The sequence below is a fragment of the Symphalangus syndactylus genome, chromosome 6 (assembly GCF_028878055.3).
Source record: "Symphalangus syndactylus isolate Jambi chromosome 6, NHGRI_mSymSyn1-v2.1_pri, whole genome shotgun sequence".
In the NCBI taxonomy this organism is placed as follows: Eukaryota; Metazoa; Chordata; class Mammalia; order Primates; family Hylobatidae; genus Symphalangus; species Symphalangus syndactylus.
The window spans coordinates 42,860,309-42,876,322 of NC_072428.2; the positions used below are offsets into that span (position 1 = coordinate 42,860,309).

Here is a 16,014-nt window from a genome sequence, read left to right on the forward strand (position 1 = left end):
TCTCATAGAGGTGTTTTTGAGGCTTTTCATTGATGTGGTAATGTGGCTTGAAAGGTACCTGGACAGAAGGGAACTGTGACACCCTGGAGGTAATGCTGGGCAGGGTCAGGCCTGAACCGACAACACGACAACACGGGTAAAGCTATTTCAATACTCCAGGGGAAAGCCAGCAGGTTCCAAAGCAGTGAATGCATCAGCGAGGGGAGGCTCTGGACATTCCACCTCCACAGCACCCTGGCCAGCAGACCATCTCTGAAGGAGCCGGGCCCGAAGGACCGCTAAGGAGCAGAAGCTGTGAGAACACTACCAGCACCACAGAGCCACAAGGCCAGCCAGTGGCAGGGTCACTCTTGGGAAGACGGTGCTGGTTAATAAATGACACAGAGGCTCTGGTACGGTCTGCCTAGTTTTCACAACATGGGGAAGTAGACTAATGTAGACATTGTAAACTGATACAGTTGACTAATCACTGACATACACTTTATTAAAGATATTTTGAAAGCACTTAGTAAAGAAAGCAGTTTGTCCACTTTGCATTGCTGAGGAAAAGCAGAAGTCCAGCTCCTGCAGCCAAACTGTCTGAACATCATCTGAGTGGACCTGGCTTTCTGTTGAAGCAAGTCCCTGGAACTGGGCCCCTGGAAGTGGTAAGGGCTTGGAAAGTATTTCACAGCCACTGACACGTGCCAGAGAAGTGACAAAAGCTTAATAAGGCAAGAGAGATCACTCCTGAGTGCTGCATAAAACAAGGGAGTAGAAAAGACAAGCCCAACATGAAGTATTTAGCTGAGATAGCATTATAATCCTTGTTCCATACCCTGGTAAGTATGGGTATCTGATAGAAAATTATTAAGAAAAGCAGCAACAAGAAAATGATTAAGCATGTGCCATTGCAAAAGGAGCTTGTTTTATTTATTTTTAAATTTGTCCATCCACAGGACTCTGCTTGATAATTATTTTACATATATATATATATATATATATATATATGAAATAAAGACATAGATTCTTTTTCTTAAAATAATCAAGCCTGTACCCCAGCCTAAAATGTCATTGATTTGGATGTTCCTAGAACAATGCCAAGCCTCTAGTAAGTACACAAAAGGGTTTGTTGAATTCATGAATACGCAAGAATAAAAGGCATAGACACAGGCCTATCACATCTACAGCTGCAGATCTGTTACCAGTATGGGAATCAGGACCAGTTACATAATTTGTGGGGCCCAGTACAAAATGAAAATGCAGGGATCCTTGTGCAAAAATTACATTTTCAAGATGGTGACAGGGCATTAAACCAAGCATGGGGCCTTGTGAAACTGCAGAGGTCACATGCCCATGAAGCTGGCACCAATGGCAGCTACAGAAATCGGTCATATTTTAACCTCAGCAAATCCTCTCTGAGAACATGGACATCTTTATGAAAAGGATGGAGAGGTGGGCAGAGTTGGGTGTTTGAATAACTGTGTCCTGAGAGTGGTAACCGAAAGACCATCACTCACTTGATCAGGAGCCTGGTCCTACCCTAAAGTGTTTATCATTGATTTGGATGTTCCTAGAACAATGCCATGCATCTAGTAGGTATACAAAAATGTTTGTTGAATTTACGAATAAACAAGAATGAAAGGCACAGAGGCATGTATTGGATCCACAAGTCACACAAGATTCCAAGGGTCACTAATGACAAGCTGGACTGTGGGGCTATTCAACAAACAGGTTTTGACAGAAATGAAAGAGAAGTCTGATCTTAAGTTCGAAAAAGCACCTATACAAGATGTAAAAAACCTGACCTAACAATAATTCATATTCAGGAGAGAAGGGGGAGGAGGCAGTACTGCAGCTTCCCCAAATGATGCAGTACTAATAAGATGGCTTTTCTGGCAAGGAAGGCACTAGCCCCATTCAACCTCAGGCCAACCAGACCACAGTTGAAGTGCTGTATTGGGCTGTGGGAGTCACTTCTGGAAGGAATCGAGCAGATGCACGTGGCTCTGGAAAGTGTGTGTGGCAAACACTGTTGGGGGAGCCAATTCCCAACACCATTCCCAGGCCCCTTCTCTCTTGTCTGTCTCCACCAGGGAGGCTGGAAAATCTATAAATATTTGTTTCCGCACCCTGCCCTGCAGCTAGGTGTGACCAAGTGACACACTTTTGGATAAGCTGAAGTCCACTATTGAGTTTTCAGGAAGGTGTATCCTACCTTGATAAAAAGGACAGCCAGACTAGAGCTTCATTTACCCCTATTTTTACAGTGGGTCTGGCTACTTAGACCTGGCATAGGTACCTGGCTACATTAAGGAAGCAAGCTAGCATGCTAGCTTGGTGTGGCTGAGTGCAAAGACAGAAAGAACCTGGTTCCTATTGACCTAATTGAACCACTGCAGCAACCCCACATAACCTACTGCAGACCAGTTATACTTGAGAAATGAAACTCTACTTATTCATCGGGTCTTCTGGTCCTTGCAGGTGAATGCTTTCCAATTTGAGATAGCACGTCATAAGGAGATAAATAGAGAATGCTGGAGTGAGCAGACAGGCCAGACTTACAGAGCGCTGAAAATGGATAGTGATGATGCAAAATTCCAGATGGACTACCCTCTACTCTAGGGCTTTGCAAACTTCTGCTCAAAGATGGGTAGAAAGATTCTGTTGGCTGTGCAGGTAAGGTCAGCCCTGACTTCGTGGGAGGTGGAAGTGGGTATCTTTCCTTTTAGTTACGTTTTTCTATTCTGTTTACAATTTGCAAGAACACGTTTCTGAATCCAGATTCCTTCCCTTCAATTCCCAAGTTAATCTCACTTTACGTAGTAACACAACTGAGAGCCTTGTGCCAACCTAATTCCGCATGGAAGACAACAGGTTCTCACAGTGCCACCTCAACCATCTCCCAGCAGAGATTTAGCAAGACAGAGAGAGCACTCAAGTCAAGCAAGTGAAAGCATATACCTCTTGCATTTATTTATCTTTTTTGGACCACTAGTCTTTGGAAGTTTGTTTGTTTTTTGAGACAGAGTCTCACTCTGTTGCCCAAGCTGGAGTGCAGTGGCGTGATCTCGGCTCACTGCAACCTTCACCTCCCAGGTTCAAGCAATTCTCATGTCTCAGCCTCCCAAGTAGGCGCTTGCCACCACACCCAGCTAATTTTTATATATTTAGTAGAGACAGCGTTTCAACATGTTGGCCATGCTAGTCTCAAACTCGACCTCAGGTATCTGCCCATCTTGGCCTCTTAAAGTGCTGGGATTACAGGCGTGAGCCACAGTTTTGTTATTTTGATGAGATTTTGGTGTAAAGATTTAGGTAGACTTTTTTTGTGCTAGTGGTTAAATCAGGTGAAGAGAAATTCTCAGTTGTTGTTGGTTTCAGTCCCTTCCTAAAATCTTCATGCAGAAATGTGATTCTTAAATCCCTCTTATTTTTAACAAATCCTGACTCTTCTGATTTTAAATTGCGGTGGCATAGACCTTCCATTTTTGTCTAGACGAGGTTAAAACAGGAGGAGAGTGGTTTTGTGGAAGAAATGTGAAGCCTGTCCAAACAATAAGATAAAGGGAGGGACCCAAGAGAGGAAGCAGGCCTAAAAAAAAAACTCAGTGTTGAAACATCAAATTCCCACATGCTGGTACTTACTTGAAAATTTATAAAAACAAATGTTGTAAAACAATCCCATAATTGAACATACCCTGAGAATGAGGTGTTTCAATTCATCGTCTGACAGAAAAGTTGGTTTGTAGTTTGCTTCTGTATATGGATTGGTGGCACCTTAGGGGGAAAAAGAGAAAGAATTGGTATACTTGATATTCAGAAAATGTCTAACTTGCTGCCTCAAACCTTCTGTAAGTGGCCTAGTCCCTACGACCTGGTATTTAAATTTTATTGTTTAGGCCTTAACTGAGATGAGCCTAGATCTGGCTTTGGACAGAATCCTGTAAGCCAAAGAGAATTCCATGGAAAAGAGAACACTGTTACCCACAGGAGACCCAACAGGCCTGTTTTACTCATTACAGGGAAAACCAAGAGATAATAGAAGGAAGTTTAACAATCTGCTTCTAAGAAAGAAGGCAGCTCTGGAAGTAAACTGGTAGAGGCTCCTCAGAGAGTTCCCTCTTCCTAAGATCTATATTGAATGGGTTGTCTGGTAGTCCTTCAAATCACCACCCTAAATGTTCTTGGGAAACCATCCAGCCTGCCAGGCCCTGAGTAAATATATTGTGGAAGGCATTTAATGTGAGTTCCTCTTCATCAGGGGTGAGTTAAACGAGCGTGGCAATGTGCAGGAATGCATTGCTTCAGTCAATGCAGCTCTCACTCCTAGGACTGAAAGGGGACAAGACTTAGGTTTAAAAGGCTGTCAATCCGGCATTTTTCAGGAGAACAATCACTTAACAGAGAAAAATGCCAGCAGTAAATGACTTGGAGTCTGTAGAATAACGAGTAGAATTGTGAAGGAATAAAAGGAAATGGATCTGTAACAATTCAAAGTACCATGGGGAGGGAGGGAGACAGGACGTGTTGCAACCATCCTATTGATCCCGATCCCTGCTCTTTATTGTAACTTGAGATTTGCCACTTTTTTTCCAATTTAATAGAAATTAGTTTATAATAATTTAACCCATGTTATATTTGCTAATATGAATTTTTAAATGCCATTCTCCCAGCACAGAATACAACATTTATATTTTTGGGTAATGATCTAAAGTCAGACAAAACCAGCTACTTCTTATTTCTGGTGGCTTTGTGCAAATATAAAAAGACGCAATTCTTCTACCACGCAGGTCAGAGATCTGACTGAGCGCCCACTTTCCAATTTCCGCCAAAAGTCCAAGACTAGCTGTGGAAAATTCCAGGAACAGCATTCACTAAAATGCCTGATATATTTCAGATTTCTCTTGTGGTTTGGATAAGTCACTTCCACTTTTCTGCGTCTGTTTTCTCACCCTCCCCACACTCAGAAAAGAAGGAAAATACTGCCTCCCTCACAAAGAGTGGATCTGGTTCGGGAAAATTCCAGGAAGATGAAAATATCTTCAGTGTTCATTCCTGACAACAAAATGTCGCGAGAACCCGCAACCCGTGACTCACTTTTCAAAGGAACCATGATGAATTTTCATCTTTAAACTGACTTTTCTGTGTCACTGTGTGCACCTACATTTCTGCGTGTTATAATTGTAAGGATGGGATCCAGGCACAAACATAGGCAAGATGTGAGACATCAGAGCAGTATCATCTCTGATAGGCACATAGCCTGATTACATGCATATACAGAGACATGCAAAGCACATAGTTTCTATGCTCTGAGAATGTGTGACTGCAAAATTACATGTCAAAACCCACATAAGCTCAATAATCACTTCATTTGGCATCACGGCTTTTGCTGAAGAGTAAAGGCATACTACTCAAGGCTACATAATTGCAAGTAATAAACATCTGCCTTAGGGACAGGAACATTCTAGGCGAGGGTGGTAACATTTGTGGGCAAGGACATAAAGGACAATAGAGCCCAGGGTCTCACCTCTTAATGTTTTCATGTGCTGAACAGCCATCCTTAGCACAGTAAGTTTATCTAATTTCCTGGACATTGCGTTGCATGTTGGTACCAAAGAAGCCAATTCATCTATAAAACTGTTCATTTTATCCCGACGCCGCTTTTCAATCTGACTGTGAGCTTCCCTGAACAACAATATGAAAAACGATTTCTTATAAAATGTAACCAAGCATCAAGAAAAGATGACAAAAATAAATGAGTTGTAACTGTTTTCAATGTTCATCTGACAAGGCAAATTTAGAATTTGCAGAATGTTTAAAATTAGACTTTTCTACTAAAGTCTCCAAGAAAATGGTCTCACTGCCAGGTCAGTATTAGTTTTTTTATGTTTACCTCATCTTTAGAATTCAGGAGAAAAGCTACAAAAATTGTCTTTTCAGAGTAAACTGAATTGTTCATTTCTCCTCGTTTCTTTTCCTCTCAGCCTTTGTAAAGTTGGATTTTGAAATGGGGGTGAAAGGAAAGAGAAGGGAGATGGTGGCTTCATAGCACAGAGCATCCAGAGCCCCGTGGGCTGTCCCTAAGGTCTATGAGGAGCCCGCTGTGTGGCCGTGTGACCTGGACAGGGCACCAATTCTTTCCAGTCACAGCCTCACTGACTAGGGCACCCAGTAACCAATGCCGTCATCCTTGGATCAAAACCAGGACCCCACCTAGGTGTAGCAGATGCTACATCTGTCCCCAGGAGCCTCCTCTGAGGAATGTCACACTCCTCCCTCCCAGGAGTGGCTGCCCACTGAGGCAGGGTGACACTGACTGATGTGCACCTGCCATTGGTGATGGTCCTCCCTACGGAGGTGCAGCAACTATGGAAATGTAGTTTGCTGCAGCTGCCGCAGATAGAGAGCCATGGGAGCTCCTGTCAAGGCTGGCCTCCGAGGGAAGAGCCTAGAAGCCTTAGGGCAGCCAATTTCTGCAGCCCCCTGTATCAGTCTGTCATGACACAGCCTCAGAACACAGCCTGGTACTAACGGCAGAAGAACTGAGGACCCAATGGGAAGAGGTCAGCAAGTGTGGCTGGAGGCTGGAAGGACCCAGGCAGAGAATCTACTCGAGACGCCGAGCGTGCCCCATGTGGTGCATTCAGTTGCAACTCGCAGTGCAATAGGGGCCCCTGTCAGAGGCGAGTCCCAGCCCAGGAACCAAATCACTGAGCCATGTCTCCTGCGGAGGGTGCTCCGGTCAGGAAGACATTCTCTGCTGAAGACTGGGGGAAAACTTGAGCCTTGATTGATTTCTGCTACCTTCAAATCCACTTCAGGTTAAAGATGCTTAGACAGCAAAGAGTCAAGGCCAGCCCAGTATGGAGAGCATGGAGGGCAGAAGGCCACCTTGGCCAAGGCCCACTACCTGCCTGTACCCTAAGGAGGTGACAGTGCCCAACAGGACTCTTAGACAGACAGGACCAAACATGCAGAGCCTCCTCAGCTGCTCTCTAAGCAACCAGAACTAGGACGCTTTGTAGACAAAATGAGGTCCAAGCTTACCTTGCATTTTTTATCCTTCCTTGGTGTTCTGTATATTCTAACCTGGGGGGAGGAAAAAGCAAAAGATAAAAACATAATTCTCTGGAGATGAATGGCAAAGTTACACATTGCTGTTTTCTTCTGCCTGATCCTGTCATCTCTCTGCAGACACACAAGGGGACTGGGGGTTGGAGGGACACAGGGTGAGCCCACAGGCTCACGGCCTCCTTGCTCATCTCCAGTTGAGGACATGGGTGCTGCCCCAAGTAATAGAATGTGTAACAGTGCAAATAAAATGGCTATAAGGATGCTGAAGTTCAAATTACTAGGTTCATGGTACCTTCCATGAGGGTCATCTTTGTCTGTGTCCATGCTTTCTCTGAAAAAAACAAAAGAGAATGTGACTGCATGTTAATAAAGACATACAGAAGAGCTTCTTATCGTAAGACAGAAGGCTCTCATTTATCCAGAAACCAAACAATTATAAAGCTCCAACAGCCTGTGACAGTATCAATTAATGATGTATAATAAGGGTAAAACAAACAAACGGAAATTAACTTGAACTTACTATAAAACCTGGACCAGCTTCTCAGGTTATCAAACAAAAGTTATCATCTCAAGAGTTTGTGTGTTAACATATATTTTACCATATTCTGATTGTTTGAAAATTGGGAATATGTAGTGTTTATAAAGATGCTTAGTTACCCATAGGATCGAAATATCTATAACCTCTCATTCTCCCCCATCTTTCTGGATAAATGAAGCTTATTCCGTGTGCAAAACATATTGAGCATCAAAGATAAATGTGCATACATATCTATTTGGCAGGGAAGGGGTGAAGTGAGGAGGGTGGAATTAAAGTACCAACAAAGTACTGAGCAGAGCCCCAGGCAGCTTTTCAAAGGCACTACTGCCAAATATTCTGCTTCTCAGGTAGGTGGGAACCCCTAGATTTTAGGAATTGGGATGGAGGGATATAGTGGGGCTGAGGGCCACAGAGGTCCTGGGGTCACAGCAAGGATCTCCCTCCCTTTCACAGACTCCAGAAATCCAAGTTTTGTTGCATCCTGTGGTTCAGTAGAAGAAAACAGACTGAAATCCCCAGAGGAAGGAGTTCCAAATCCCCCTCACCGCCTTCTCCAATCCATACATTTATCAGGAGGGCATGGACTGCCAACTGGGCCTCTCTCCTTTTCCTTTATCCCACAGGAAAGGAGAGATCATGGCTCTTCAAACAATGTAATCCCAAGGGCAAAAATAGCTGTTTCTAGGAGCACTGGATCATATTGTGGACATTCTAGAACAGTGTTCCCAATTAGACGCCCTGGGGTTCCTCACAGGCAGAGGGTTTCCCCAGCTAGTTCTAAAGTTCAGAGATCACGCAGGCCTCACAGAAAGACAAAAACTCCCCTCTCCCTTTTGTCTAGAATTCTATCTGTTCCTTGAGGCCAGGTGATAATCTCAGGTGAGAAAAAGCTCTGCCTGACAGTCACAGATGACTTCAGTTATATTAAAATGATAGTGAAAGGGATTACGGTTGCTTAATTGAGTCTCCACGAATTACAGAAGATTAGCAAACCAGAGTCCACAAGGGAAATCTTGGGTGGTGACCAGGCTGGAACCCACAGGTCTAGAGGACAGAGGCCTTAGAACACATCAGTGGCTCCCTCAGCGCTTGCTCAAGACAAAGGGTTTGTGGCCAACATCTCGCAGTCTTTCTGCTGGGGAGTTACTGCTATGGAAGAACGCCCTCACAGCCCTCATACCCACTCTCCAGCCCCTGGGTGTTGGCTGTCTTAATCATCTGGGATAACTTACATATTAATCATAGCATCTCCTAGTGGGCATCTGACCTCCAGCCATTGTGCTCCCCAAATTCGACCTGTGAACTTCAGCAGAAAGGACATCTGCTGTAGGGGGTATACCTCCTCGGAGATTTTCCCTCATTAAACAAAAGAAAACCTCTTAAATGGACATTTGGGTAAGATTCTCCACGCAGGTGCTTCGGCAAAACAAAATGTGCCTTTGAATATTCTACACTGCCTTATTCCCTAGGTGTTTGTACATATATAGAAGGGACGACTTTAAGTGTGAAAATCTACTTACTCAAACAAAAAGTCATCAAGTCTAAAAATAAACAAAAATACTATTTAATATAACAAGTTCATACTAATTTAAATAATGTTTAAGGACAATATCAATGTTCCTAAATTGTTTTCAGAGAGGACCTCCACTCATTCCTTCCATAAACATTCATTAAGCACCTGACATTTGCTGTCTTCCTCAGAGAGGCCCTCGGGCAAAGCTCTCTTTGAACCCCCTGAGATGACACCCATAGACTTAACCCTCTTGCTCAAAGGAGCAAAGAAAGAAGAGGAAGAAAGGGGTAAAAGGCAGAACTTGGCCTTAAGGCTGTTCTTTTTCTCTGGGTGTAGAACATTTTGGGGACAGGAGGTGGAAGTTAAATGCCTCAGCAGTGCTGAAGGCTCCCTTCTTGCTTACAAACTAGGGGAAGGTAAAGCCAAAAACCAACTGTGTCACCATCTAGAGTTGGGTTTTTTATCCCCATCCCCTTTTCCAGGATGAAACAGTAGCTGGCTGCTAGATGTTCCATGCCCGAGAACTGACACCAAGTTTAACAAGAGGAAGACATGCCCCAAAGGCCTTACTGGTAGTCAGTGGAGCTGCCTTTCCGTTTGCGGTTGCAATCCACACCACTGGTACCAAGAGAGCTGGAAAGCAGGTCGGTGGGGCCGGGGGACATGAAATCACTGATGGTTGAAGAAATGTCCATTCTCTGGTCTGCCATTGGATGATCTGGAATTGTTACAAGAGGCACAAAGGCGTGTTTATTTCGATGAGCTCTCAAAAGTGGTGGAGAACCCAGGGTGGTGCTTGGGGGTTTGGCGGTGGTGGGGGGGCGGTGGGGGAGACCCGGGGCTGGTTTACAGCAGCACTAACACATCTCTCACACCCCCGGACCCAGAACAGGCATGTGATAGAATGGAAAGAGCAACATATTTATTTTAAGAGTTTTTGTAGGAAATTTAAGCCCACCCGCTCATTTTTCTGGTGAAGACATAAAAGCCTAGAGAAGCTGAGCAGCTTCTCCGTCCCTGTGCTGTCGCATGGAAAAACTAAACCAGAACCAGACACTCTAGGAGTGAAAACCCAGGGCGGTTCCCATGGAGGGGACCAAATAACCCAGATGTTCTCTGACAATGCTAATTATTTTTCCTCCCTTTTCTCCACCAACAAAGCTAATTTTATTTTATTTTTATTTTTTATTTGTTTTGAGACAAAGTCTCACTCTGTCACCCAGGCTGGAGTGCAGTGGTGCAATCTCAGCTCACTACAACCTCCACCTCCCAGGTTCAAGTGACTCTCGTGCCTCAGCCATCCAAAACGCTGGGAAGCTGGGACTAAAGGCATACACCACCACACCTGGCTAATTTTTGTATTTTTAGTAGAGATGGGGTTTCACCATGTTGGCCAGGCTGGTCTTGAACTCTGGGCCTCAAGAGATCTGCCCATCTCAGCCTCCCAAAGTGCTGAGATTACAAGTGTGAGCCACCACGCCTGGCTGCTAATTTTATTTTCTTCTAATCAATAAACATGATCAAGGAAACAAATAAATGCAAGTTCCTTATTATCTTCGTATCTCTGTTATGACTTTTGAGAGCTTGTTTGGAGGTCCTAGCAGAAGAGTGCAGCTACTCATATACCCTTGACCAAAGACCGGTCCTTCTCTATTAGGGATGGTCATCCTTTTTGAGCATGCAGCTTTGGGAGGGACGCACATGGAGTGGTGAGGGAGGAATGGGACACCCGCCTAACCAGCCAGATCATCCCAGTCAACCCTAGCAACCAATGGGGTGACAGATGTTGCAGCCAGATCGTCCTCACATCCTGTTATGACTTTTGTAAACACTGTAAAAAAGCAGAAAATATCCTTTCTTCCACTGTAAGTCTTACTTGGCAATCAGGAAAATATGGTGCCCTCTATCACAGCCCAGGCAATAGGCCTGTTTTCCCCCACTGTCAGCATCCTTTGCAAGGAAAGCCATGAATGATGAAATGAAGACATTGTAAACAAATTTGCAAAACATTTTGAGAACTCATATTTTAAAAGCATTAAGCAAACCAGCCCTTGAAAGGGGCTTGACAAGTGCCTTGCGAGGGACTCTGACTCCAAGCCCAGTTGAAGAGGTTGGGCAGGGTGCCTGCCTACAGCCAGGGGGTCTGAGCTCCATGGAGTAGGACTGGAGCTGTCACTACCCCCCTCTGGACCCAACTTCCCTCATCTGCAAAACAGGAGGGTGAGTGTGAGCTACTGTTTCCCACTATCACCGTTAGGCCAACAGATAAGTGAACCAGTTGCCTCCTGTTTAGATGACTGCCATTTTTTCACTTTGATAAGCACTGCTGGGGTGAACATCTTTGTGCATATATTTCCTTGCATTTGAGCGATTATTTCTTAGAATAAATTTCTAAAGGTGGGACTGACAGGTCAAAACGGGACACACGTTGTATTCTGGAACATACTGTAACACTGTGCTCCAGAAAAGCGACAATAATTTCTATCCACAACAAGAGTTCTTGCCAGTCTGAAGAGAAAAAAAGAAAACCTCATTGTTTTTACTTGTATTCTTCAGCTATTACTGATGTTGCTTTTCTCTTTACAGGCATTTCTCTGTCTTACCTTGTGTCTGCTCATGTCCTGTTTTTCTACCACAATGGCCTCCTACCCCGTGTTCACCTGTGTAACACGACATGGCTGGAGAAATACCCCTTAGAGGCCTGCATGCCGCCCAGCGATCCTTCGTTCCCCTGGCCATTTATTTTCTCATTCTGCTATGAAGGACTTCATACTTTGTCCTCTCTCCTCAAACTTCCATCATCTCTTTAGTCTCCATTCTCCACTGAGGACTCTGCTTCTTAGTGAACTGAGAAAAGAGGCAGGTGCACACCCACCACCTCCTTAGATGCTCCTACTTAGGATCCCTTCCCCAGCTCATGCCTGGATTCTACCTCTCCCACCTCCTCGAGACCACCATTTCAGAACCCTCACCCCAGCCCAATCCTGCACCATCCAGTCTCCCCACGCTACTGAATCATTTCCACTTGGGTAAAAACAAGAGTTATATAACTCTCATCTTGGGAAAAATAAACTTACTTGAATACCATCCTCCTCCAGCTATTGTCCCATTTCTCTGTCTCCAGTTTTTTTTCCTCTTATTCTCAATAACCCAACTCCAATCAGATTCTCTCCCCATCATTCCCATAAAACAGCCCTTGTTGGGTTGACCAGTGACCTCCCCACTGCTAGATCCAATGGCCAGTTCTCTCCTTGCCCATCAGCACATCCAGAGGAGAGCTGACCTCTCCCTTCTCACTGTCTCTTGGCTTGGGAGATCCCCCTTCTCGCGGGACTCCTTCCATTTCAGTGGTCACTCCTTTTTGCTCTCTTTGGCTGGCTCCTTCTCATCTCCCTCAACTCTAAGGGAGGGTCCCATGGATGTCCTGGGCCCTCTTCTGTATCTACACACACTCTCCAGGGGCTCTAGCTAGTGTCATTCTTTCAAATACTATCAACACTGTAACAATTCCCAAATTTATATCTCCAGCCTAGATGTCACCCTGAATTACAGATTTTTATGGCCAACCACCTCCCTGACATCCTCACTTGAATATACAAGAGAGATGTTAAACTGAAACATCCATAACCAAAACTCTAATTATCTCCAAGCCAAACCTCTCAGTCATTCCTATGTCAATGCTTCTGGTTGCCAGGCCCCAAACCTAGAAGCCACCCTGACTCCTTTCTTTCACAACCTGCATTCAATCCATCAGCAAATCCTATCAGCTCGACATTCCAAAAACAGCAAATGTGCTATCAGCTCAACATTCAATGACTTTCCCTTTTTCTTCACATGTCATTCCATCAGTGAAGCCCCCTTGAACATCCATATAATGCAAACCCTGCCAAGCCTCCCTAGCCCAGCCACCTACTTAATGTTTTGTCCTTAGCCCGTATCAAAATGTGACCTACAATAATCTACCATATTCACTGGCTGTCCTCTCCATCAGGGTGTAAGTACCAGGAGAGCAGGGACATTATTTACTGCTTGTGCCCTTAGTGCCCAGAATACTTTCTAGTACATACTAAGTGCTCAATAAATATTGAATCAAAGAATAAATTTGTATACTAATATTAATGCTTTGTTCATCATTGATGTTGTAAACACTTTTTCCACCCTTTTGCTTTTTAACTTTGTTTACGATATTTGTATGTGGCACCAAAAGTGACATGTTTTAAAAGCCTTTTCTTACCCAAAATAATATAAATATTCTTTTTTCTAAGATTTTAATGATCTTTTTAATTTAATGCTATTTGGAAATTATTTTGATATACTACCTAAGCTTAGGAATTTCTTATTTCCCTCTAATGGATAGGAGATTTTTTTCTAACACCATTTGCTAGCTCATACATCCCATTGCCACTAACTTGAAATATACCTTTACTGATTTATCACCTATTTCTGGACTCTCCACTCTGTTCCTCTGATCTAGTTATTTCCATCACAGTACCATACTGTTTTTATGACTGTGCTTTAGAATACATTTCAATAGCTAGCAGAACAAATACTCTCTTACCGCTCTTTATTTTCAGAAATTTCCTATTCTCTCTGATTTATCCTTCAAGAAGTATTTCATGATTATTTAATCATATTAATGGCCCTGTTGGGTGGGTGACATTGTTTTTGTTATTCTATCATTTTTTTTTTTTTTTTTTTTTGAGACGGAGTCTTGCTCTGTCACCCAGGCTGGAGTGCAGTGGCACAATCTCGGCTCACTGCAAGCTCCGCCTCCCGGGTTCACGCCATTCTCCTGCCTCAGCCTCTGCGAGTAGCTGGGACTACAGGCGCCCGCCACCACGCCCGGCTAATTTTTTTGTATTTTTTAGTAGAGACGGGGTTTCACCGTGGTCTCGATCTCCTGACCTCGTGATCCGCCCGCCTCGGCCTCCCAAAGTGCTGGGATTACAAGCGTGAGCCACCGTGCCCGGCCTCTATCATTAACATTTACAGAAGCAGGGCCAGGAATGAGGACAGAGCCCTGCCCTCAGGGTCCTTGGTGATTTATGGAGCCCTGGCCCCCTTGGGCCACGCAGCAGACATAAAGTACCTCCAGAATCCCCCACTCCCTTTTTTGACCGGCCAAACAACCGCATGAGGTGGAATATCCCAAGTTTCAGAGTTCCTGGAAGAAACTACACTTCCTAAAGGAAGAACTGCCATGCAAGCTACCAATAATCATGAGTTCACTGGAGGCAGGGAGGGGATACTACTTTGTTACCTGAAGTTACAGTTCTTACACCCCAGATCCAGCTTGGGAGGAGTTAGGGGCCTCTGGACTTGGTCACCTCAAAGCGATTTTCATGTTTTATAATTTCTTTTCAGGCGGTCAGCTTCTTCCAAAAACCTACAGTGGGGGGCCACAAGAAAAGAAAACCCAGACAGGTCACTTTGAGGTAAGTAAATGTAAAAATCTTTTATTAGCTAAGGGAGACGGTGGAGATGGTTCATGACTCCTAATTACAGGGAGGAAGGCTGGGCGAGCTCGTCACACTCTACCGGCACTCACCACCCCTTGCTGCCTGGCCGTCCTTCAGCCCCTTGTTAAAGCTAAGCTGCAAACACGTGAAAAAATCTGGCAGGAGATATTTTCTGTGCAAAACAATGCCTTCAAAGTTACTAAAACTGGATTCTTGGGCATGTCCTTAGAAGGAAGTTAGTTGTGTTTTTTATTTCTCCTACTGGGTCAAGTAATCATAATTGTGAAAACTTGTTGAGTGTGATTTTGTGTCAGGCTCTATCCTTATTGTTTCACGTAGATTAACTCATTGAAACCTGAAAGTAACTCTATGAGGGAGACACTCCTGTGTTCTCTGTTTTACAGAAGAGACTGAGGCACAGAGAGGTGGAGAAACTAGCCAAAGTCACACAGCAAGAGAGTGGTGGCCTTCAGAAGCTACCTCACTGCTGAAGACACCACTCAGCTCTTGCTAGGTTGAAGGTAGTGGCCTGAAGCCAGACAACAAGAGCAATGAAAAACAACAGAAAACAAGTCTTCAGAAAACATTAAGCCGAAGCATAATGCCAGCAGAGCCAACACCTGAAACTAACTGCTGAAACGAGCTCCTCAGTCTAAAGAAAACATCAGTGAATCTCAAGTGCATCTGGGCACACACGAAGTTAAGAAAGAAATTCTGAAACAGGGTTCATGGTAGCCACCTGACAGTGCTGCCCTCCCACCTTACTGAAAGGACTGAGGGGTCTCCTCTTCACCCTATGACTCACGTGGAGGATTCCTGTGTCTGGCAGAAACTGGCTCTGAAAGGAAGAAAAGGGTCACCCCACATCCTCCTAATCCATCCCTGCACTGCCTTGAGATGGCAAAATTTAGATTTTAAATGGGGCTTTCCTGACCTTTCTGAAGCAAAAATTTTGGCATTTCAAATTCCATTGGCTAATTCTTGCAGTCTTTGGGGTATCTTTGCCTCAATCGTTATAGAGATCTCCAAATGAATATCTGCGAATACAACTGCTTCCAGCCACCCAAGGCATTAATTCCCCATTGCAGTCTGATTCAGGAACCCTCACTGTCGGATTCTGTTAACCCCAGTCTGGGCACATGCAAATAATATGACCAGAAATTTTGTGCTTCTCATTCTTGAGCCTCAACTGGTAAAGCAGCAGCAAATGGATGTGAAATCCCCAGGCTTAATATACGTAATTCCATCTAAATCTGATTCTGTTTAGGTCACACGCTATCCTCCCAGCCCCCAAATTAGCAACCCAGAACCTACCCTGGGCTTCCTTCCTCTCTCCCTCCCACACCACATAGCCCCCACACAGCCCTCTAAGGGATGGGCCCAGCCACTTCCCTCCAGCTCCTTGTCACTGCCTCTGTTCAGCCTGCTGTCCTCTCCAGCCCCATCCC

General features: G+C 44.4%; 1 protein-coding gene across 16 annotated transcripts in view; it reads right to left on the bottom strand.

Annotated features, from left to right (window-relative positions):
* BMAL1 (basic helix-loop-helix ARNT like 1) overlaps positions 1 to 16,014 on the bottom strand; it is a 110,021-nt gene that overhangs the window by 23,240 nt on the left and 70,767 nt on the right. For 9 of the 16 annotated variants that reach the window (XR_010121525.1, XM_063641975.1, XM_063641971.1 and 6 more), the window contains exons 3-7: positions 9,678 to 9,825; positions 7,349 to 7,387; positions 7,030 to 7,071; positions 5,510 to 5,667; positions 3,680 to 3,759 (exon numbers count right to left, since the gene is read on the bottom strand). Coding sequence is in view for 15 of the 16 variants with exons in the window: in XM_055282368.2 (XP_055138343.1) it covers positions 3,680 to 3,759; positions 5,510 to 5,667; positions 7,030 to 7,071; positions 7,349 to 7,387; positions 9,678 to 9,825 (467 nt within the window). In the remaining variant the exon portion in view is untranslated. Of the gene's footprint in view, positions 1 to 3,679; positions 3,760 to 5,509; positions 5,668 to 7,029; positions 7,072 to 7,348; positions 7,388 to 8,826; positions 9,640 to 9,677; positions 9,826 to 14,367; positions 14,494 to 16,014 lie in introns of those variants that run through there. The other 7 variants (XM_055282365.2, XM_055282363.2, XM_055282379.2 and 4 more) reach the window with 4 other exon arrangements.